This window comes from Equus quagga, chromosome 21 (genome assembly GCF_021613505.1).
Source record: "Equus quagga isolate Etosha38 chromosome 21, UCLA_HA_Equagga_1.0, whole genome shotgun sequence".
In the NCBI taxonomy this organism is placed as follows: Eukaryota; Metazoa; Chordata; class Mammalia; order Perissodactyla; family Equidae; genus Equus; species Equus quagga.
Window position 1 is genome coordinate 36,909,288 of NC_060287.1, and position 24,637 is coordinate 36,933,924.

The following is a 24,637-nucleotide window of genomic DNA, read 5'->3' on the forward strand; positions in this document are numbered from 1 at the left end:
TGTCTCCAGGGTGGGGGCTGTGGGGACAGGTACAGAATTTGGCTGGGTCTAAAATGGGTGCACATCAAGCCTTCTAAGAAATGATGTTTAACGTAAGAAACTCTACGCTGACTGCTCACATCTAACATTTCAAGATGGTGTGGTGTCCCCACGTGAACGTAATGCAGTACTTAACCACATCACGCATCTACTCGCTAGAGCTCAGCTTCAGAATATACCAGTGTTGACCCCTGCTTCAGCTCGCCATGTATTTATTTGACAAAATAGAAAGATGATTGCCTTAAGAGCAGTTAAGCAGAAGTCCTTCCAATTACTATCCTTCCTGCGCCTTGACATTTTCTGAAGCATCCTCAATACCGCCAACTGGCAGCCTTCTGCAGTTACAGAGGCAAGACGTCTACAAGGAAGCGTGACTTCAGAGTGTCTGCAGGGACGGCGTTCCCCGCTCTCTCACCAGAGCTGAGCGGGGACGCCCTCCCCGTCTCGAAGCGAGGCTTGGTTTTCACAGCAGTGACAGTAGTGACCACAGTCCCACAGGGCATCACCGTGCGGTCCTTTTCTATCTTCGCAGCAGGAACAGGGGGAGGCGTCGGCCAGGGTTTCGCTTCGCCGGGTTCTACGTAAGAAAACTGCAGAGAAGGCTGGTCACACACCTTACAGTCAGCGCGAAGACGGACATCCCACCGGGGAACGCTGACTTCCTCTGAAATATGCACTGGTCTCTCCCACTGATGCCACTGAGTATTAGAACTGACTTATAATTAACCCAGATTTCCCCAGAATTGACATGGGACGATGAAACCCATGCTCAAACCCAGCCACTCAACACAGAATAATTGGAGCAAAAGGTGGAGAACCAAATGAAATAAAAAAGCCATTTCTGGGTTAAGCCGATGTGAAATGGCACCATGGAAAGTCATATCATATGGCAGACAACTCAACCCCACCATGGGCAGGAAGGGTCCCAGCAAAGTCTGCAAATGGCCAGCATGAAAGAGCAACTCTACTGAGATGAGCTTCTTGTTTCACGGTGGAGCAAGAGCAAGACTCTGACACACACACGTGAAGATGCTCCTCGTCCCAAGTGGGCGGAGCTGGAACTTGGCCCCGGAGAGAATGACGTCCTACCTCTGCGGTGACCGAACCCGACACTGAGCTGCCGAAGGAGGACCCGCTGGTCAGTGTAAAGCTTTGTGGCCCAGAAGGCTGCTTCTTAAACAGATCTAAAGGAACAGTCGTCATGGCCAGCGGGGCTAAAAAAGACAGGAGACAAGCAAGGAGCTCCGTGGATGTTCCCACCGGGTTCCATGAGAGCAAAAGGTCAGCGTGACCAGAACGACCAGAACAACCTCCGGGTGGATGTCCTGTTCACTTGAAAATGCTCCAGTTTCAGCACATTGCAAAAACATCAATGTCATAAAAGACAAAGAAAGCCTGTAGAAATGTTCCAGACCAAGGGAGGCTGAAGAGAAATGAGGATTAGAGGCAATGTCTGATTCTGTGCTGGAGAGGGAAACAGCTGCTGTGAGGGACATTAGTGGGTCAACTGATGAAAATGGGAATACGCGCGGTGAAGAGCTGTCTCGATGCAAATTCAGGAAGCTGATAACTACTGTGGACGCTTAAGAAAACATCCCTGTTCTCAGGAAATACACACGGAAGAATTTAGGGGTAAAAGGCCATTGTGCATGCAGCTGACCCTCAAATGGTTCACACATTCACGCTCGTGTGTGTGTGTGTGTGTGTGCGTGTGTCGACAGAGCAAGTGAGAGCAACCACCACGTGTGAACACCAATAATAAAGGAAATGGGGCAAAATGTTAAAAACACATGAGTTTGAGTAAAGGTCGCATGGTTGTTCTTTGCTTTTTTTTTTTTAAGGTGGAAATTTCATAGATCCCATCAGGCTGGACTGGGATGAAATTCCAATGGAAGGGGCAGGAGCGGTGCCCCAGGAATGCAGGAGGAGCCAGCTTCTCTGCAGGCAAACTGGCCCCACACTGTGTTCACACTGCTCGCCCTCTCTGGGAATGTCAGCTCTTATCTCAGGAGCGTCCCCATTATCTCAAGATGACAGCATCAAGGAAACTGCCTCAGAATTCTTATTCAGAACCAGAAGCTTGAATTGCTGTTTCCCGTGCCTTTGTGACTTTAGGAGATAACCAAATGGCCTGGATTTGTAGCTAGCCAAGCCAGGCAAATGTCCTCCTCTCCCAATTTTGGTATCAGACTTAAAATCTGATAAACACTGAAACATTTATACACATGCACACATACAGGTCCAGTGTCCACTTCAGGGATTTCTACTTATTGTTGCTGTCTTGTATCTAAAGCATGTGTCCAATTGAAAAGCAGCTGTGGCTTATTTCACAGGAAAAGCCAGTTGAAATTCAGAGAGACAGGAAGGAGAATGGTGGGTGCGGGAGCCCCGGGGGAAGGACGGAATGGGGACCTGTTTAGTGGCAAGAGTTTCAGTTTTGTAAGATAAAAAGAGTTCTGAAGATGGACGGCGGTGGGGGTTGCACCACTATGTGAATGCACTTAATGCCACTGAATTTTATACTCAAAAATGGTGAAGATGGTAACTTTTACGTTATATGTATTTTACCACAATTGTAAAAAAAAAAAAAACGAAAACAGGAGAGTCTATTGAGGCCAACACAGTTGAGAACTGCTTCTCTAAGCCAAGAATTCTTGAATAAACGATTTTGGGAATTTGTTAAACAAACAAACCACAAAACCAGTTGAACATACTCTTTCCCAAAATGTATGACCTTGTTGGTAACTGAAATTGACTTTCAAACAAATACTCCCCTGGGAAGACCCGGCATGGTTTCACGGAGGACCGGCCTCCTGTGCTGGATCTACTGCCCACCCCTCAACAGCTTCCCAAGGCCACAGTCAGGGCGGCCGGATGACCCTCTCAGAGGGCAGGGCCTCCGTCCACCTGCTCCACACGCACCTTCTGAGGCTCGCCCATCCTGTGAAATCTGTAGGTACAACTCCTTCGACTTAGCATTCAGCTCACTGCAGAAAGGAAAAAGAGCTGTGATCCTCAAAAATGCTTAATTACTTTCTTGAAACAGTGTTTTTTTTCTGATTATAGAAAGCAGCACACATCACTATCAATATTTAAGAAACTACAGAGACATATAACCAAACATACAAAGATTATCTGCAACCTCACTTTCCATAATAGCTACTGTTTACAAATAGCTCCTGTTAATATTTGGTGACTAGTCTTCCAGAACTATCCGACAGAACTTTCTGGATGATGATGGAAATGCTCTAAATAGGTGCTATCAAATATGCTGGCCACTAGCCACATGTGGCTATTGAGAACTTGAAATGTGGCCAGTGCAAACTGAGAAACTGGACTTTTTAATTTTATTAATTGAAATTTAAAGAGCCACATGTGGCTAGCAGTTACTGTATCAAAGTGCAGCTATATAATTATCTAAAAACAAAACATAGAACCTATATATCCCGCTGCTCCTTTGCAACCTATTTTTTTCACTTAAGATATCATGGATATCTTTCCACGTCAATAACTAGAGAGCAACATAATTTTTAATAGGTATCTAGTATTCCACTATCTGGCCTTAGGAGATTTTATGTAGCCAATTCCTTAATAACCAACCCTTGATAATGGGTTGGTTGTTTCCAATATTTCATAATTATAAACATCCTCATACATATGTCTTTGCACATACTGTGTGATGATTTCCTTAGGAAAACGGTAATTGCCAGTCAAAAGGTACACATATTTAAGAGATTTTTCTTCTTTTTACACATATTGATGACCTCCAGAATGGGTATTCCAATTTACACTTTCATTGGCCATTCCTACCCTCTTATTCTTTACCAACCTCTAAGGTAAAAAAAACATGATCTCTTTTGGTTATGTTTGCTATTTCTGAGACTGAATATCTTTCCAGAAGTTTCTGGCCATGTATAGTTCTTGCTTTTGTGTTTCTAGTTCATAAATTTTGCCCAGTTTTCCAATAGAGTGTTCATATTTTCATTAATGATTTATAAAAGCCCTTTGTATTACACATGCAACATTTTCTTCCATTACTTTTTTTAATTGTTTATGATTTAAGCATCAGAAAGCGATTTCTTTATTTTTGCAGTCAGCCACTGTATCGAAATATTGTTTCTACTCGTTTTTCTAATATTATTTCTATCCTATATCCATTATTTCTAATAGTTTTAATTACTTTTCGTGAGTAGTCTAGATATGTAATAATATCATCTCCAAGTAATGATTAGTTTTGCCTCTTCGTTTCTAGTACTTGCACATGATTTTTCTTATCTAATTGCACTAACCAGTACTTCTAGAACAAAACAGGGGGTATCCTCTTGATGTTAGTGGGGCTGTTTCTGGTATTGATCATTTATAGTGATTTTTTAAAATTTTTATTTATTTATTTATTTATAAGACAGTGATTTCTAAAAATTTCAATACAAGAAGTGCCCATAAATCTTGTTCTAATTAAGATTTTTAAAATTAGGAATGGGCATTAAATGTCACTGAATGCCTTTTGGACATACATGGAGAGAATAAATTTTCTCTGATCTAGTAACACAGCCGATTTCATCCATAGATTTCCGCATATTAAATCCTCCTTCCATTCTTGCTATGAACTCAGCCAGTCTTAGTGTACCAGTTTCAATGTGTTGCCAGATTCTATTCGATAACATTTTATTTAAGATTCTGACATCATTACTTATAAGTAGTGTACACGTTTCCCTTTTCCTATTCTCTTTCTCAGATTTTGCTATCAATCAGAAGTTTCTTTCTATTCTGCTCTGCATGGTGTGTGTTTCCAAAGCAAGTGGGAGGCGCAACGACAGGTCTCTCTTGTCGCAACAGGGCACAGGGTTGTGGGTGAAGGGGAAACAGATACCAAGAGCTGCCTTCAAACAGAATCTATGTTTGACTTAAAGCTATCTCAGATGCTTAATACGCTTTTTTTTTTTTTCTGGTGCGGAAGATTGGCCCTGAGCTATCACCTGTGCCGGCCTTCCTCTGTTTTATATGTGGGATGCCACCAGAGCATGGCTTGATGAATGGTGCCATGTCCGCGCCTGGGATCTGAACCGGCGAACCCCGGGCTGCTGAAGCAGAGTGCACAAACTTAATCACTTCACCACCAGGCCGGCCCCTGCTTACTATACTTTTTAAAATTTTGTTAAACTCTGTGTTGTTTTGGTATGAACAGTGCTACAGTAAAATGATGGCAGGGTCTGGCAGTCTTGCCTAGTGTGGCTGTGGAAACCCAAGCCCAGAACACGCGGGCTGTACGCACAAGGTGAGCTCCTCTTCCCAAGAGAGGTCGGTAGTGTTTTCTGGGAGGGCGCTGGAGAACTTCTGAAGGGGGTCGTTCAGCTGGACCACACACAGCGGGTTAACGTGGCCTGTGATCAGACAAAGGGGCACCGTATTGGCTTTTATTTTTGTTTTTTAATTGCTTTAAGACATATTTCATCTAAAAGAAAGACTGAATTAAATCCCTAAGGTCTTGGTCACCCACTTCTGTGGGTTCAGTGTTTCTTTTATGGCTGCTTCCTTTGGGGTGAAGCGTTTTCTACCCTTACTTGGCCCACAGCCCTGGGCTAGCCCCAGTGCCCCTGCTTCCCCTCAGTTCTGGCTGAAGGCACAGCCTCTGGGTGGGGGACCATCCCTGGGGGGCGACATCGCTACAGCAGAGATGTGCCTCCTACTTTTGGACAAGAGTAACTGTTTGCCAAAGGAAGGGCATCTGGGATGACTCCTAAATTGGGGCCACCTCACGGAATACCCATCACTCTCCTCACAATGGCTGTGTGTTTTTACACCTGACTCAGCTCAGTCAAAACCTTTTTTGGGGCATTTGATCCAGATAATAGGACATTCCACCAGCGGACAGCCGCTTCTGCTTCCAGACAGTGCTTGTCCGGAGGCAGAAAGCATGAATACACTGTGAGATCAATAATTCTGGAAGGTTTGGGCCCTTCACCACGTACCAGGCAGAGTTAGGTGTTCTGCACACATCATCTCACTAATCTTCACCTTCGAGGGGAGACCCAGACCCAGACAGCGACCTGCTGGCAGAGGCGAGGAACGGAGACCCTAACCCTGGCTGGCTGAGTCCAGGGAGCCCCTTCTCAGTCGCCAAGCAGTGCGGCCTCAGAGGACAACGTGCACGTGCTTTTACCCAAATAGTCCCCTACAACTAGCTCCACAATCTGGGTTGTCAAATGTGGCCCAATGTGCTTTTGGAACTAGAAGAAATTCCTTGCAAGTAAAGATAAGTAACCCCCAACATTCTCAGCCAACAAAAAAGAACCCATGCCTATTCTTAGCAAAGCTGAACCGCAGTGGAGAGACGTGTGCTCTCCCAGGCTGCTACGCGCTTGGAGGCGCAGCAGCAAGTCAGAACCACCCACAAGGAGTCACCCATCCTGCACCACCTCTGCCTTCGCTAAGAGAGCAGCCCGGAGGGAGCCCTGCTGACGCCCCATAAACCACCTGCGTGGCACCTCACCTGCCCGGAAAGCAGAAGGCGCCCTGACATGTATTGACAGGTTCAATAGTAAAAAAAAAAAAAAAAAATTAAAAAGAAAAGAAAAGTTATTTCCAGACTAAAAAAACCAAAAATGGGCAAAGCAACAGTTGCATTCCTTTCTCCATGTGTGCAAAATCAGGGTTGTGTCTGTAACCGTCTCTCTGTACTATTCCAGTTTTCGGGTGCTCATCTTTGCTCCAAGGCAGGGATCACTCTGCAGACCCGATGGGAGGGAGCACAGGAGACGTCAAAGGCCACTGAACCCACAGGTCCCCCTCCACTGGGCTCAGGCTGCAGGACAGTCACAGCCATGGCCAGCCCGGCTCCCTGCAGCGCTGTCACCTACCCGAAGCACCGGGGTCGTTTAGCAGCGAGGCTCGGATGTTCTTCACCAGTAATTTGAGCTCGTGAGCCCTCGGCGGCTTGCGAGGACAGGATTCCTGAGGAGCACATGAAGCGCGCTGTAGATTCTGCAAAAGGAAACCAGAGAGGTGACTCCCAGGGAAGACGGAGAACTGAGGCGGCGGCCGCCGGACACCTGTTACAGGGAGGGGGCTCTGTGGGAAAATCTGCATGGGGAGGCTGAACCCCAGGGTCTGCTCCGTAACTACTTTCCCGTCTTAAGGAAGGGAGGGCACCCACCAACCATAACCATTTCCCCTGCTCGGGAACGTTTTCAGACCCAAAGAAAGCAAGTGACGCAGCAGTACGTTCGGCCAGAGAGGGCGCCCCAGAATCTCGCTGTGTGTGGGGACCAGGAGAAAAGCTTGCTGTGGGTCCACTCCGACCCCAAGCCAGGTGCTTAAGGCACTGGGACGCCCTCTCCAGGCTTCAGGTGCCCATGGCCCACCAGCACCGGGTAGGACACCAGCCAGACACGAATGTCCCTAGGGCCACCAGCCTGTGACCACACCTTCAGGCAGACCCAGCATCCACATGGGGAATATCTAAGTATCATTTGGGTGTGGCTCTAGAGAGGAAACAGAGGCAGGCGCAGCTGGGACCAGCTTCAGTCAACGTGTCCTCAAAAGGCATCAAAGCATTTCCGACAGGGAGCCTCTCCAAGTCTGGAGGACCCCACCTTCAAGCCAGCCTTTCCCAAACTGGCTTCCACCTTTCACCCATGGCTGCGGGTTGTTCTTTAAAAGGGGCTCCTTAGGGACACACATCTGGGAATCCTGGGCTGGCTTCTCAGAGATATCGCAGGCCTCTACCTGGCGAGAACCTTCTGGGGGGGTATCCTGGGTGCTGACACGACCTCAGAATGCTTTTTGGGGGCACGCTTACTAACTTCTCAAGCGATGCTAGCGTTCTCTAGGTCACCATTTGGAAAACCCTATTCTGAACCAGGACCTCGCCAACTGTGAGCTGCGGGTGCTGGGGTGCCAAGAAGCAACTGCAAAAGCCCATGAGCACTGGGGACAGAGCAAACCACATCTGGGATGGAGACAAAATGCTTTTTCCATTTGTACACGTGTGATGGTCTGTTTTAGGCGTCAACTTGACTGGACCATGGGGTGCCCCAGTATTTGGTCAAACATTATTCTGGGTGTTTCTGTGAGGGGGTTTTTGGATGAGATCATTATTTAAATCAGTTAGACTGAGTAAAGCAGACTTCCCTCCCTAATGTGGGTGGGCCTCATCCCATCAGTTGAAGGTGAATAGAACAAAAGGCTGACCCCTTCCGAATAAGAGGGACTTCCTCATGCCTGATTGCCTTCAAACTGGGAGACCAGTTTTTTCCTGCCTTTGGACCTGAATTGAAACACCGGCTTTTCCTGGGTCTCAAGCCTGCTGGCCTTTGGACTGGAACTTCACCATCAGCTGTCCTGGGTCTGCAGCTGGCTGACTCACCCTGCAGATCCTGGGACCCGTCAGCCTCCATAATCATGTGAGCCGAATTTGGCTCATGCAATTACGGAGACTGATGGTATATATATAAATATATACACACACATCTCATTGGTTCTGTTTCCCCGGAGAACTCTGACTAATTCAATATATATGCTATTTTGATATATAAATGCTACAAATTTATTTAGAAGCATTATTGGATTTATGGTGGTTTGGCTCCTTTCATTTTCTGAATCCATGTATTCTAAAAATATGCTAGTATTTTACAAAGTCTCTCAAATTTTGACTTTAAAACTTTACTGTCATATTCAAAATGGGCAGGCACCTCTGCTCTGAAATAAACCACCACAACAGAGTTACTGAAAGAGAGAGCAGCCGCGACTCTGCTCTCACCTCCCGGGAAGCATGGCCTGAGACCCTCTCTCTGGGGGGCTCAGCACCCCCGGCCGCATGCCCTGGGAAGCCTGCGCGAGCATCCACAGCTCTTCCTGTCTGCTTCCCCAGCCACTTCTGCTGCTGCCCTGCGCCCATCAGGAAGGTGCTAATCCCCAGTTTAACACAGAACACCGTGGTCAACTGCTATTGATCAACAAATCCAACAGCTTTCGTCTCCAGACTCTACACCCTAACAGCTGGTGATAGGTGATGCCCTCCCGAATAAGAACCAGAGACCAAGAGCCTGCATCATGAAAATCATACAAAAAGTTACATTTTCAAAATGACTTCACCAAGAACTCTATAATATGGATGGCTATTCTGCCGTGCCACAGAAAATCACCAGAAATACGTATGAAAAATAACTTCAGGGATGATACATGCAGGTTTCGCATAATCATAACCAAAGATCAGCTCACAGTTGGGAGAATTAATTCTCCTTAGGCAACGGTTTTTAGATGTGTTGCCTAAGAAGCTTTGAGAGACCGAGGCCCATGAGGCTGCCCAAGGCAAATGCCTCGGACAAGAGTTCAGCCAAAGAAGCACCAGCCTCGTCAGGTGGTGGAGAAGGGCTCCAGAATGGGGGGATGGACCAGGGGGCCACACAGAGGAGGTCACCCCGAGTGTCCCGCACTGCCCAAGGGAAATAAACCCGCGAGAGGCAGATGCTACTGGAGGCAGGGCCAGGTCCTCAGGCTGTCCCCCAGCCAGGGCTACACGGTCTGTCCCTGCAGTGCCCTCGCAGATGTTCTCATGGCCGGTCGGGTTTCCCAGATACCTCAGTGCCAGGAGGATGAGGTCCCAGACAACAGGCTCTGAATGGACAGTGAAAAGTCAAAGTTTGGCTCCCAAAACAGAGACTCAGGGCTAACTAGTGTTGGACCCTAATTAGCTGAGCCGCCCAGATCCCTCTTCCCCCCTTCCCACGGGCTTTGGGACCCTGAACTTGAAGCTTCGTCCCCGACCGCAGTTATGATCCACCAGCAGGCACTCACGCCATCTTGCCCTACCACGAGGAGTGAGGGACCTCAGAAGCACACACGGCTTCTCCAGGAGAGGCGGACCTCGATCCCCAGCGGGGTCGCGAAGCACCCACCCGCCCGCGAACGGGCTCACCTGAACTTCCCTCACGTCCGCGGGCTTGGTGCTCAGAACCAGCGACGGGGAGGCGGAGCGGACCAGGTGCTTCAAAATTTCCTTGAGCGTTTCAGACACTGCCTTCGCCTCGGCCGCCTGGTCCTGCCGAGAGGGGAGAAGTCATCAAATCATTTCATCACCACACACGCGTGCGCAAGGACAGGCAGATGCTCGGCTCTCCTCTCTCGGTCCCTGAGAGGTGTCCGGGGGGCTGCGGGCTCAGATCAGGACAGGCGAGGCACCCGCTAGTTCTCATCCGGGAGGGGAGGGTCCTTGTACTGATCTCAGAAGTGATTCACGCTCCTTATTTTCAGAAAGGGTAAAAATATAGCCTGTGCAGCTTAGAACTATGTTACTATTTCTGTGTATATCCCTTTCGGTCTTTTCCCCTAAACATATCGACCCGTGGTTTTTCTTTCTTGCATGACATTTGGTATTTTTTTAATTAAAAAGTATCCAAGTAAACGAAAAGACCCAATAAGAAGGGAGACAAGCTCGCAGAAGGAGAGCGAAGCTGCACGACTTACGGTACCCGATGTCAACCTCTACAAAGCGACAGCATTTAATACCCAGCAGAAATGCGTCCACCTGTTCTACAATGTTCATAGCACTGCTGCTCATAATTCCACTACCTAAGTATCCACCAACAGCCAAACAGATGCATAAACTGTGGGGCAGTCACACAATGGAAGTCGACGTGGGCCCTCCCTTCCTCGTCTCCTCTGGCATAAACGCCGTCACTGTGGGCTCCAGCCATCCTTGCCCTGCTCAGGGGGATGGGGCACTGAGAGGACTGGACTGCCAGCAGGACTACAGACCTACCGAAACCTCCTGAACTGTGGAGCTGGAGTGACTTCAGAAATTCGTCTGCAGTGGCTCAAGGACGACCAGCTGGCCAGGCCTTGTTACAGCAATCTTACTCCAAATCAGCCATTTATTGAAAATCTACTTTCTGCCAGGAACTCTCATAATAATCAAAATAGCTAATACCTATGTCACTGTTAGGGTGTATTGCTTTATTCTACGCACTTCTATGTATTAACTAATTTAATCCTCACAACCACCTTGAATACCTTTATCCCCACTTTACAGAAGAGGGAACTAAGGCAAAGAGAGGTTCATTAACATGTGTAGGGTCACACAGCTCACAGGTGGCAGAGCTGAGAGTCAAACCCAGGCGTTAAGGCTGCAGGGTCTGCGCTTCTAACCACCCTGCCATCACTTTCCTCTTCAATAGGTCCTTGACAGACTTAGCTTTTTTTGACTTGAGGTGAAATTCGCATCTCATAAAATTAATCATTTTAAAGTACACGTTTCAGTGGCTTGAGTACACTCACAGTGCTGTGCAACCATCACCTCTATCTAGTTCCAAAGTATTCTCATCACCCCCCAAAAGTAAACCCCTTACCCATTAGCATTCATTCCCCATCACTCCCCCACCAACAGCTCCGCCAACCACTCATCTGCTGTCTGCATGGATTTGCCTATTCTGGATATTTCACAAAAATGGAGTCATACGACACGGGGTCTTTAATGTCTGGCTTCTTTAACTGAGCATGTTTTCCAAGTTCATTTCTATTACGGCATGTGTCAGTACTTCATTCTTTTTCATGGCTGAATCATATTCCACTGTGTGGATGTACCTCATTTTGTTTATCTACTTTTCTCTCATTCAACCCTCACAACTTCCCCTCTCTTTACAGAGAAGGAAACTCAGGGTGAAAGATGAATTTGGGGGGGCTCAGACATCAGCGTTCATCACATCTTAGATCCCCAGAGCAGCTGACTTGAGAACCTTCCTTTAATGGCTTCACCCTACGGAAGTGCTTCACTGGGGGGTCGTGCTTTTCATTAATACAAGGAGCACGTGGTGGTCGGAGGAATGTACAGGGCTTGGTGGGGGGGCAAAGAGTGAAGAACACACCCAGCATGCCACCGTTTGGGTAAGAAAGGGGAAATCAGATCATTTTTGCAAAAAGAAGGCCAGGATGGCTAAACAGAATCTACTGACACACATGACCATGTGCAGGGCACAGATGGGGAGGGCAGAGGGACAGAGACCGAGAACGGACTTCTGAGCATAACCTTTCACGTCATTTTGACTTTTGAATCATGTTAATATTTTACACATTCAAAAAATAAATTGACAAAGACAGGGATAAAACCTAAAACTGAATACAAATAGAAGCACATGCACTTAACCTACATCAAGTTGGTAACATAGCCACATAGAGAAAAAAATAATTTGAACTTTTTTTTTTTTTTTGGTGCAGAAGATTGGCCCTGAGTTAACATCTCTGCCAATCTTCCTCTATTTTGTATGTGGGATGCCACCACAGCATGGCTTGATGAATGGTGTGTGGGGCCACACCTGGATCTGAACCTGTGAACCCCAGGCCACTGAAGCAGAGTGTGCAAACCCAACCACTATGCCACTGAGTCAGCCCCAATTTGAGTAATTTTTGAACACAGCACTCTGTACCCTTCAGCGGGATACATCCTGATGCAAAGGCCAGTAAAGCAGTCTTGGACATCGGCGGCATGGTTGGAGGTCAGCAGTGGTGCTGGGGGAGCAGTTTACAAAACGGTTTTGGGCACACTGTAGGCCTGAACAGAGGATGCCATTGTGGGAGAAAGGAGATAGAAATACGGGAAAGAAAACGAATTGGCAACAAGGAAAATACTTAATATACACATTGTATATAATGAACTGGCCAGGCCAATATTGCAATTCTGATGTATGCAAGTTAAAAGAATTACAATCCAAATTTATTCATCTTAAAAAAAACCCTGCATACATCTACAAGGCATGAAAGGCATGTCTACATCATTGACAAACAACCCATTAAATTCACGTGTTTCAGCTGTGGTGACTTCTCCATATTGCACAAGAGCCTGAAATACAGTAAATTGCAAAGAGACATCGTAAAAGCCATTGCAAGAGAGTCACTTAATAACCTCAGCCTTTGGTATAAACGATTTTTCAGGATCTTTCCAGCAGCTGAGTGACAACACCAACTCGCCTTAGCAGGCCCATTCCCGGCTCCCGTAGACACTCTTCAAACACTCAAGGCCAAGGGAAGCAGGGGGAGAGGGCCTCCAGATTTTAGATGCATCTTTGTAAAAACTGTGGAGAGAAAGGAGCCGTGCCCTTGCGAGGACCAGCCCCTGAGCGGTAAGTGCAGCACCTCATGGGAGGAGAGAGGATCTGACAGTGGGGAATGAAAGAACGTCAAGGAAAACCTGGGTTTTCATTATTTCCGTGGTTCTCAGCCTCAGCCACACAGGAGTGCTTTGAACAATTCCCAGACAATTAAACCCGTGTTGGGGGTGGGAGGCAGGCTCCAGGGTTTTTTAAAGGGGACTGGGTTGAGAGCCAGGCTTGACAGCCATCGCAGCCGCCCCTCCCCTGCGCTGCCCTGTCGCTGCCTCGCCCCGTTCCCTGGGAGGAGGGAAGGAGGCGGCACGCTTCAGATGCACCGAGCTGAGCTCCACTTCCAGGAGCAGGCTCATAAGGCGCACACGCCCTCACACGCACCCAGGCAGGAATCACCCGAGCTGACGGACTGACCTCCCCCAGGGCTTTGGGCTGGATCGCGATGGCCATTTCCGGCACGCTGAGGAAGGACCATCTGATCTGAATGTCCTCTCTCTTCTCTTTCATGTGGAGCTCCAGCTATTAAGAAAATAAATAAATAAAAGGTTACTGGAAGGCTACTCTCTCCACCGGAGCCTTAACGTGCGTCTGCGTGCTCGTCTATTTTCACAGCCTCCCCTCGAGAGTGCTCTGTGCTTTCAAAATGGAGAGGAAGGCCCCCAACTCCCTTCGACCTCCTGCTTCACCATCGTGTACCCCACCCCGCCCCAGCCAGTGCCTTACTCTGCCACAACCGACCCCTCAGAGAGGAACCTCAGCGTTGGTGGCTGGTGGCCAGATGGCATTAAAACTTGCATTACTCTTAAAGGAGTAATTCTCTGCTTTGCATTTCTCTTCTGGGAGTTATTACCAAGGCATAAAGGAGGGGGAGCAACAGAAGGAAGCAGGATGCCTCATTCCACCCCACGCTCACTCACCCCTGAGGGCTGTGCACACAGTGCATTGGAATCCTTACCCTCTCTTGCCTGGGACGCCACACAAGCTTTAATTGGACTTTGATGCCCCATCCAACCCTACCCATCTACCTACCTAACATCTGTGGTGGCAGAATTAACGGCCCCTGGAAGATGTCCACGCCCCAGTCCTTGGAAGCCGTGAACATGTGACCTTACATGGCGAGAGGGACTTGGCAAGTATGATTAGGGTAAGGACCTTGAGAGGGGGAGAGCATCCTGGGGGGTTCTGGTGAGCCCAGTGGAATCATAACAAACCCTTAAAAATGGAGAGGAAGACAAAAGAGCAAGCCAGAGAGATGTTCCTTGAAGATGGAGGAAGGACGCCGGGAGACCAGGAACGAGGTTGCCTCCAGAAGCTGGGAACAGCCCCTCAGCTGACATCAGGGAAAGGGGCCTCAGTCCTATAACCGTAAGGAACTGAACTCTGCCAACAACTGCAATGAGCAAGGACACAGATTCCCCACCCCCGGGGCTTCCAGGAAGGAAGGCAGCCCACCAACACCTTGATTTTAGCCTGTGTTGGACATCAGACCTCCAGGATGGTAACATAATACATTTGTGCTGTTTTAAGCTGTTTTTGGTAATTTCTTTCAGCAGCCACAACAAACTAATATACTCTCCTTCATTTTTCAGCCAGAGACCCTTTCTGAAGCAAAAATCTAAGCTTTTCACATCTCCATACCTTCTCCTCTCCCTGCAACAAAAGGGTGGGAAAGAGTAGCTTTTGACTGTATTTCTGAATATTTGGGGCTCTCACCTCACGCTAGCAACAGGCTAAGGGAAACGAAGCCTTCCCTCGCCCTATAATTCTGGGTAATTCCAGAAAAAGTGCACTTTAATTTCACAGCCACGGGTCCCAGAGTTGACCCCCGCCACCAGGCAGAGCTGGGGGGAGGCATGGAGACCAATTGCTGGCCCCTCGCTGCACCTTTTATCTGACGAACAGCACAGAAGCGGGAATGTCTCCTGTCTCGACATTAATCATTTACCAACCTGGAGCAGCCGCCTCTGCCTGGAGAGGTCATCCACAGGCTGCTTTCAAACTTGCTACAGATCAAAGATACACTGTGTGACTCGTGTCTGAGGCGTGGCACAGAAACGACATCTCCTCGGTTAACGTTTGCGGTCCTTGCTGGACTCGCCCAGTTCCGAAACGTGCTTCAAACGTTGGGGACGCATGTCCCAGACTCTGAAGTTATTTTCTAATCATATTGTCCCAAATATTTGTGGGAGGGCATTACATCTGACAAGTCCACGAAGCCAACACTTCACCTCTCCAGCTCTCAAAAAAGAAATGTTATTGGGGTGGGGCTGGAGGGGGCTGGATTTCAGGAAAAAAGCCATTTAGGTAGCCAGCAGCTCTTGTGTGCCCTGGTATTTAAAACCACATCTTTGTAAGAACCATGCATGGAACACCATCCTCCCTTGTGGTTTAGAATCCTGGATGACTGGAGCTCATCCCCAAATTAGCAGCCAAGCTCAAGGGCAGGGGCAGAGGAGATGAAACAAACAGGCAGCGACCCTAAAACAGACCCATAAATTCACCGTTTCTACACCCTGGCCAGATGGGAGCTTCAGGGAATTTCTGCTTCATGTGAGATGCACGATTCCCTGGTGGTTCGGGCATCCAGAAGTTCCACTAAGCCTATTATAACTATTATATATGTCTGTCTCTATAATTTTATATATATAATTATATATTCTATATAACATATAGAATATGTAATATGTAGTTATATACAAATTATAAAATACATCGTTATATATTAGTCTATTATAATTATTATAAACCTATTATCCAAAAAATAATGGCAACACTCATTTTTTAACTTATAAAAATAATAAGGGGTCTTTTGAAGTTGACTTTTTCAAAAACTAAAAAGAGGAATGCCCAGCCCGGCCGCGAAGGTGTTTTCCCAAGCTGCAGCAGGCTTCTGAGTCCTGCACCTGATTCTGAAACAGAACCACTTCCCCAGCTCAGACGCCACTTACCTTATGCTATCGGTCAACAACATGCCTGGTTTCTTGAAATGCCTTGAAAAATAGGCAGATGGGCAACCTCTGAATTCATCATCTATTTACACGTGTGTATGCATATATGTGTATGTGTGTGTGTGTATACATGTGTGTATATATGTGTGTGTGTCTATATGTGTATATGGATACATATACATAACACACCACACTTTTTTATTTCCTATAGATACAATATAATATGCAAAGTTACAATTTGAAAATTATGAAACGAACGGTAACTAATGAAAACGTGGGTATTCCCAGCCCTGTGATCACACCAGGCTTACCCAGTGGGCTTATGAGAACTGTTTCCCCTGACTCAACAATCTACCCAAGTTCACCTGTAAATGGAAGGGGGAGAGGCGCACGCCGTACAGCTGGTGCCCTGTGTCCTCGGGGGAGGCTGGCCCCGCGCTGACCAGGAACTGAATGGTCTCACCCACCACATGACAAGACACCACCTGGAGGAGGGACGAGATAAAGGATGAAATGATATGTGAGAGAAAGGAGACTTCATACCATACACATCTTTATTTCATTGAAGAAAATCACCTGGACTTTATAAATCAGCAAGGACAAGAACTGAGAGTCTCAAACTGGGATAAATATCCAGATTCACATCTTTTCTATTCTGCAGCAGTCTGAAAACTGGAAATAATATTTCAAGTCTTTCTTTCTGATGGATTTCTCAGCACTAAACTCTGCCTTGTCCTTTCCACACATGAAGATTGCTTTGCTCTTTCCACACCTAATGCCCCTTTTCTTTAAATATTCCTTTGTTCTATTTCTCCACCGGCTGATTTTAAATTCCCCAGACATTTCCACATTCATATGGTATAAAAGCTATTAGCCATCTTCTCTCACTAAAAATGAGCCTTAAAAAAAAATAAGCTATAGATATTATAGATAAAAAATAAAAAATGTACCCAGCACACAAAAAAATTGTTTCTATCTAAACAATTTTTAACCTATAATGCTTTTCAAAGATGTGGGGATAATTCAAAGAACATATGAAATATTAAACAGTTAGAAAATTATACAGCCTTAACAAAAATAGAATTATCAAATGAGCTCGTTTAAGGACCCATAAGACAGAGACAAATAATTTACATCAGGAATAAACCAGATCACATTCTCGATAAAAATCACAAAGCATTTCAGAGGGAGGATGGCCATGACTGTTACCACACAGCACAGAGAAATATCGAGTTGCTGCCACAGAATCCTGCTATAGGAGCGGATCTTCTAGAATGGGGGGTTGCCACCCTCCTGGGCAGAATGCCAAGCAAGTATGGGATGACGACAAGGCCAGGTGCCAGGTGTGCATAGGCTGGGAGGAAGGGCGGTGGGGGCGGCCAGGGGCAGCCCAGGCACTGGACGGACGGAGTCCAGTGGGTGGCCAGTGTGTTGGGCAAAAGCTGAGTCATCAGGAGGCAGAGAGTAGACAACACAGACCCCACATTCCCAAGGGAGCTGCTGACCCCACATTGCAGGGTGTCACTGGAAAGGAAGAGAAAATTCTTTCATTCCCTGGTGGATTTATCAGAATCTAAAATACCAAGTGGAAAGATTATCAAAATAGTTGTTTGTCGGGGCCTGCTATTTCACAAAGTTTGGGCTAGAACATCTCCCCTCCCCCTCCCCATGCCCCAGCTAACTCCCTTCCTCCCCACACCCACCCGCCCTCTGTCCGGCATCTCTCCACTCCGGGCCCACCTGCCCCAATTCAACAAAAACTGGACTTGTACGCCAGGTCCCCCGGCGAGGGGTCCATTTCCAACATGCATCCTAAAAGACCTCAACAGCACAGATCTAAAGAAAATCTTGCCTTTTCTCAATACTGGCTGAAGCCTGCACATCCCTTATTTACGCCCTTGTAAGGTCGCTCTCAGAAGAATGATGTACATTGGGTTAGTTACACGCCTCATTGTGTTATTGTGTCTCCATGGCTCACAAAAGGTTGGAACAAAAAAATGTTTGTATAAGAAATGTCCTCTATTCATTTTAAAAATAAATACTCTATAAACAATCCTTTCTGGAGGAACATATTTTGACGCCAGCTGAGTTACACACACAAATGACATGACATGGAGAAAATTTGCTGTCCTTTGTCTCAACAGCCCAGGATTTTTACTGCTTAAAAATAAAAAAACAGACAATGGTCTGCTTCTGTTGCTTCCTGGGAACCTTCTATACAAAGCTAATTAGAATTTTACCAAGAGAACTGACAGCTGAGTGCCTTGACTCAAGCTAGAAATTGCATCCAGTTCTACAAAAAGCTTCCCCACCACTCCGTCCCTTGATACGTATAGAGCCCAAGCATGTGGCTAAAAGCAAGTAAATAACAAGCAAACAAATAAAGATGTTACGATGTAAAACTTCTGGAATGCAGGACTCCAAAGGTCACCATTACCACTCAAGTCACATCAAGAAAGTAAGTGCCACACCACAAATGGGACATCTATAGGTTGTCATAGAGACCCCCTGGAGGGTCTTTTCCAGCCAATCCTCTAAATAAAACAGTCACACAGACCGATCGTTTCTTGGTCCCCCTGCAGTGGTCGGTTGGAAGAGCTAATTAAAACAACAACCAGAGCCTGCCTCAACACCGCCACACAGCCAAACAAATGCCACTACCATTCCCAGGAGGCCGGCTGGAGGGACAACGATTAGGGCCAAATCCTTTTCCAGGGCCAGCCTCAGCCCCTGCCCCCCTGAGAACAATAACGCCCCATTTACCAAATGGATGAGAACAAAATGGAAAGGAGCTTTTAAAAACAGGTAATCTCCTTTTAGTGTATTAAGGTGTTACCCATAATGGGGATTAAATTCTGACAAGCCAGGCAAATCGCGGCGCCATCCCAGAGGGGTCCCCCTCTTGGGAGAACAGAAGGCAGGACCCCCTGAGGCCAGGTTAAGTGGCCCCTTCTAGCTAGTCAGCCTTCCCAAGTGGCCGGAACGTCCAGGGTTGACACCTACCCAAACACAGGAGAACAGGTAGAGACCTTGATCTTGAGCCCAGAATCCCCCTCCCCCAGTCGCACGGTGTTAGCAGGACCCCTTCTGAAGTTTCCGAGTCGGTTCCTCAGAGCTCCACCTGCATGGAGCCGCTTAAATACAACTGTTAAATCCTTAATGCTTGGGCTTCCTGCTGGAGGGGTCTGATATCGATACTGGATTTTTAAAGTTAAATAGAAACAATATCCAGTATCTGTGCTGGGACCAAGGACTTCTCCAAGGACAGAAGTGGGGCGGGCCCCAGAGCAGGACTCCACAAAGCCAAGATCTATGACCCCAGGAAGCAGCTCCCTTGAAAACAGCTGGCCGCGGACCCATCTGCTTTATTCTTGAGAAAGAACTCATCGATTACATAAACCGTTTCAAAATCACCAACAGAGGCTGGACTGTGTATTCGGATAAAACCTCGTCCCTTCTGCATAAGGGAGCATTTATGGAGGGTGGACCATACGTGGTGAGGGTCCCAAGGGTGGAAGTCTTGAGCCCAAGGAGCGCCGGGCTGACAGGCGAAGGGTCAGGACATCGCTGGTCTACCCCCATGGGTCAAGAGAGAAGGCAGCCGAGGGAAGCATCGTCAGGACGTGAAAGTCCATGCACACTTCATTATAGCCTGTGTGGACGGGGTAGAAAGGGGAGGCCCTCATTCAGTGTTTTGTGCTCTCTCCAGCTTCAAGACCTTAAACTCAAATAGTCACACACCTATGCAAACAGATCTTATCTTGAAACACTACTCCTTGGTTTAGACCCAGAAGCGGGCCCAGGAATGCCAGGCTTAGGGACTCCCAAGTTCTGCTCTTGCTCATCAACGAAAAACTCCTCTAACGTCTGCAGTCTCACTACAGTCTTTCCACTTTGCTTTTCAATTAAGCTTCTTGTACAGCTGCCTCTCAGCTCCTCCTTCTCTTAGAACACTCTAGAGAACCGGAAATAACTTAATTACTTTTGTCTCCAAAAGAACTAGGAACACAGCCTAGAAAACGCATCCAAAAGGTTTATGTCATTGAATATTTTTCACTTTAATCACTCTACTTAACATTCTGAGGAAAGAAGTCCAAAACAAAACGGAAGCGGAGACCCCTCCCTAAGCATTCAGAGGTCCCCATCAGGTTTCTCCCCCACCTCTGCCATTGTGTCTGCCTCTGTAAAGATTCTTCAAGACAGCACAAATCTGATAGAAAATGTTATTTCTACTCTGCAACAGAGACTCAATTTAAAAAACAAAATCCTTTTGAGCTAAATATTATCCGAACATCTATAACGTTAATCCTATTTGCCCACCTGTTCACAGTCGATGGCTGAAGATGTGTTTTTATACAGAACTCTCCCAGCGGATGGAGATGAAAAATGCTGGAAAGAAGATGGCAGCCAAACTCACGGATGCTGGGTAGATGCTGCATGTTACCGTGCTCGAGGGGTGTGCCTTGGACCGCACGGGCTCCGACACCCCACCCCCAGCAACATTCTCCATTCCTGCTCTTGTTGCGACACTTTAAAATGAGCAGGAGGCTTTTCAGTAATATTACACTATCAGGAGGGGCTGTTGCTACATAACGTGATTTCCTGTGGGCATTCCTTAGCTGAAACATCTGTTTGTGAGATGCTGTTCTCTTTCATCAACTCTACGTATTACAAGACATATGCAAGATATTTCCTTTAAAATGAACGTGGGAGGCATTGGTGCTCTCCGCCTGGGGCCAGGTTGCTGTCATATCTACCCCAAATGCCACTGCCTGAATTCCAACCCTCAGACAAAACGGCAGCTTTCCCGTGGGTTCTTTTGTCCTGTCTTCTCCAGGCGAAGTCAGGCTGTACCCTCAGCCCAGAATTCCAGACACTGTAACCAAAAAAAAAAAAAGGCGGTCCTCCAGGGAGGCAGTGCTCCCATTCAGGGGCATCCACACTGGGTCTCAGAGGGCGGGGCCTCTGCTGAGGAATCTCATGCCTGCCCTTGGAAAGACCTCACTTCAAAACAATTTCACAACCTAAGAGCATTTTTGCATTACCAGGTTAATGGGGCACCCGGAATTTCAAGTCATGCAAGCAAAAAAAAAAAAAAACAGTGAACCAAGTGTCCTATTTGCAACTAGAGAGACAACATGGCCATTGAGTCATGCTACCCTTGCAAACCAAGGGGCCCAACAAGGTCTGGAAAGAGCAGAGGAGACCCCAGAAGCTCTGATTATGTGTCAGTATAAAAATGTATAACAGACAGCCTTGAGATAGAAACGGAACATGCACACAACACACACTCAGTGACGGCTGTGGGGTTCCCCACACGCAACATGGAATGAGATACGGGGAGAAGTTCCACGCAATTGCCCGAGTTCTGTTTGTTGCTATGGTTTTACAGAAGCAAAGGCTGGTTAGCGTCTTTCAATTCTCTTTTCCCTGTCTTCATTGTCTCTTTCATGGTAGGGGCGGGAGCGGGAGCTTAAGGGAAATAATAATAATAAAAATGTCGAAATAATAGTAACCGCACTGTTTATGGTGTGCAGTGGTGGGAGCTCCTTTCTGGAAACCGACTCGGGTTCAATTCCAGCCTCTGCTCCTTAGAAGCTCTTACTCACCTTGGCCAAGTGACTTAGCCTCTCTCTGCCTCAGTTTCCTCCTCTGTCCAATGGGCATGATACTTGTTCGGGCAGAGGAGCATTGTGAGCACTCATGAGAACGGACACGAGCCTGTCGCCCAGGTCTGGTCAGGAGCTCCGTCCTGTGAGGTACCGCACAGGCTGGAGCCCTCATTCTCCCCAGAGCCCCGCCAGGGAGGCATTCATACTCTACAGACACAGAAGCTGAAGCTCGGAGAGAGGAGGAAGTGTCCCCCAGACAAGCTCAGATCCACCCAGCTGAGCCCTGACTTCCGAGCCGGGCCTGTCTCCACGCTGGGTGGGTTATTACATTTATTTAAAACTTTACCCGACGGTCCATCATTATACCATTAGAAGGCTCTATTTATTTAGGAATGGCGCTGAAAATAGAGATAATTAATGCCCTTCACAGGACACCTGGCCTCACCCCAAGAAAGCCAGCATCACTTGACATCTCCAAAGATCGCTCCCAGCACCAGCTGTGGCCCTTGCTGTCACCGGGAAGCTTTGCCAGTAAATGTTATGTTCAAAGAGACACTTACCATGCTTCTTGAAGGGCATGGCTCTCTGGGTGGCGCCTATCACAGCACAACCCCTCAAACCCTGATTCACATTCAGTAGCTTCCACGCTGCCCTTGCGGTCCTCACACCCCCATGGAATGGAGCGGGGAACTTCCGAACCCCAAGACATGCCGTGGAAGGGCTATTGCTACTGCTGCATCCTGCGCAGGGGGACCTGCCTCTCAGGCCACTTGCGATAGAGAAATAAAGGTTTCCTTTTTCTGGGTCAAACACTCTGGAGGAAACCTCTCCCAGAACGTAAGGAAAAAGAATGTGGGTAGAAAGCTCACTGTTGTGTAAGACCGTAATTACAGCCTGGGAGAAATCGGTGTGCTCAGTGCGTGTTGAGACTGGAAGAGAAGGCAGAGGGAGCCGCTGGAGGAAAGTTCAAAGGGGATGCCTTCTTCCGTGCAGAGGACCCCCCCCTCCCCCCCGAGAATGCCTCCCCGGACAACCAAGCCCTGGCTGAGTCCTCCCTCCCAGCCAGGCCGAGCACGAGGCTGCACACAATGAGCCTTGGTCCCGGGATGCTGCTAGTCACCATCTGAAAAGATGTGCTCCCAGTTAAGCACAGGCTCCTTCACTGAGGAGAATTCTCCTAGGACAACACCACGACCCCTGCAGGGCCTGCTGCTTGGGATACATAAATATTTGGTCTTCATCCCCAGTTCCTGGCACATAGCTCCTAAAACCCTTGGAATCTCCGAAGTGATAAGAGTGTCTTTTGTGTGCTAAGGAGGTGACCAGTGGCTGGGGGCCCCTAGATGACTTCAGGATGGGGGCTGGTCCCCAGGAAGACCAGGCATGATTAGAGGGCTGGAAGTTTCTGCCCCACTCCCGGTCTCTGACCTGCGGGGACGGGGCAGGGGCTGGAGGTTGACTCAATCACCAACAGGCTGTGATTTAATGGATCCTGCCTGTGTAATGAAACCTTCACAAAGGCCCTGAAACAATGGGGTTCAGAGAGCTTCTGAGATGGTCAACACTGGAGGTGTTGGGAGGGTGGTGCCTGGAGACAGGATGGAAGCTCTGCGCCCCGTCTCCCTCCCCTCGCCCTGTGCATCTTTTTTTTTTTTTTTTTTTTAGGAAGATTAGCCCTGAGCTAACATCTGCCTCCAATCCTCCTCTTTTTGCTAAGGAAGATTGGCCCTGAGCTAAGATCCTAAGATCCGTGCCCATCTTCTTCTACTTTATATGTGGGATACCTACCACAGCATAGCTTGACAACTGGTGCCATGTCCACACCCAGGATCCGAACTGGGGAACCCCGGGCCACCGAAATGGAATGTGGGAACTTAACCACTGTGCCACCAGGCCGGCCCCTGCCCTGTGCATCTTCGTGCCTGTTCCTGAGTTGTGTCCCTTATCATAAGCTGGCAGTAGTACGTAAACTGCTTTCCTGAGTTCTGTGAGCTGTTCTAGCAAATTATCAAACCTGAGGAGGGGGTTATGGGAACCTCCAACTTTGTAGCCAGTTGATCAGAAGGACAGGTGGCCCAGACCTGGGCGGGTGTCTGAACTGGGGGGCCATCTTGCGGGGCCGAGCCCTTAACCTGTGGGGTCTGCGCTGACTCTGGGAGTTAGTGCCAGTATCGATCCAATCGTTGAACGCCCAGTTGGTGTCCAGGGGGTGGGAGAGTTGCTTGTTGGGTGGAGGAATAAACCCACACATTTGGCATCAGAAGCGTTGTGAGCAATCAGTTCAGACTGCTCCTGCAGCAGCCAAGGCTGAGCAGGGCATAGATTTTGCACCTATCGTGGGTCCTGCAAGATGACCCAAACTGCTCTAAGCTGTGCAAGACCCCACTCTCTGGGTAGGACCACAAATGGCGGGGGAGGATTTGAAGAAGAACCAGGTATTTGCAAACGTGATTACTTTGGCACACGGGGTCTTCAGAGGTTGCAGGACAAAGTCGGAGGACAGGGCACCGGAGAGCTGCGCAGGCTAGGTTCTCGTCATGGTGGCCACAGGGAGACTCCAGACCAATGCAAGTCAGGAAGATGCTCACAAAGAGACCAGAGCCCCCTTCTGCTCTAGGTGATCACAGACGTGACTACATACCAGACCCCCGTGGTCCAGGCGGACTCGTCTCTATCTTTGGCTCAAAGGCCATCCTTTGTCTCCTGTTGGGGCTGAGTTAGAGAGATGAGAAAGATACAGCCTGACAGGATGGAGGGAGCTTAGAAAGGGGAGGGGTAACGTGCTTGAGATCACAAGAGTATGTTTCTTTCATAACTTCTATTTGCACTCCTCACGTTCTGTTAGTTTTTTTCTTCTCAAGAATTATGCAGAGCGGAGCGAACACATGAGGATGCTGACATAGGATTCACTACAAGTCCTGAACACATGGTGGTGTGTGGTTTA

General features: G+C 47.9%; 1 protein-coding gene across 3 annotated transcripts in view; it reads right to left on the reverse strand.

The window, feature by feature from the left end:
• Positions 1-24,637, reverse strand: part of LOC124231271 (C2 domain-containing protein 2-like) — a 54,290-nt gene that overhangs the window by 17,470 nt on the left and 12,183 nt on the right. Inside the window, exons 1-10 of one of the 3 annotated variants that reach the window (XM_046647962.1) lie at positions 20,402-20,485; positions 19,442-19,733; positions 16,447-16,566; positions 13,548-13,652; positions 9,956-10,078; positions 6,897-7,020; positions 5,312-5,420; positions 2,962-3,026; positions 1,129-1,253; positions 455-629 (exon numbers count right to left, since the gene is read on the reverse strand). In XM_046647962.1, the coding sequence (XP_046503918.1) occupies positions 455-629; positions 1,129-1,253; positions 2,962-3,026; positions 5,312-5,420; positions 6,897-7,020; positions 9,956-10,078; positions 13,548-13,652; positions 16,447-16,566; positions 19,442-19,468 (973 nt within the window). In that variant the 5' untranslated portion in view covers positions 19,469-19,733; positions 20,402-20,485. Of the gene's footprint in view, positions 1-454; positions 630-1,128; positions 1,254-2,961; positions 3,027-5,311; positions 5,421-6,896; positions 7,021-9,955; positions 10,079-13,547; positions 13,653-16,446; positions 16,567-19,441; positions 19,734-20,401; positions 20,486-24,637 lie in introns of those variants that run through there. The other 2 variants (XM_046647961.1, XM_046647960.1) reach the window with 2 other exon arrangements.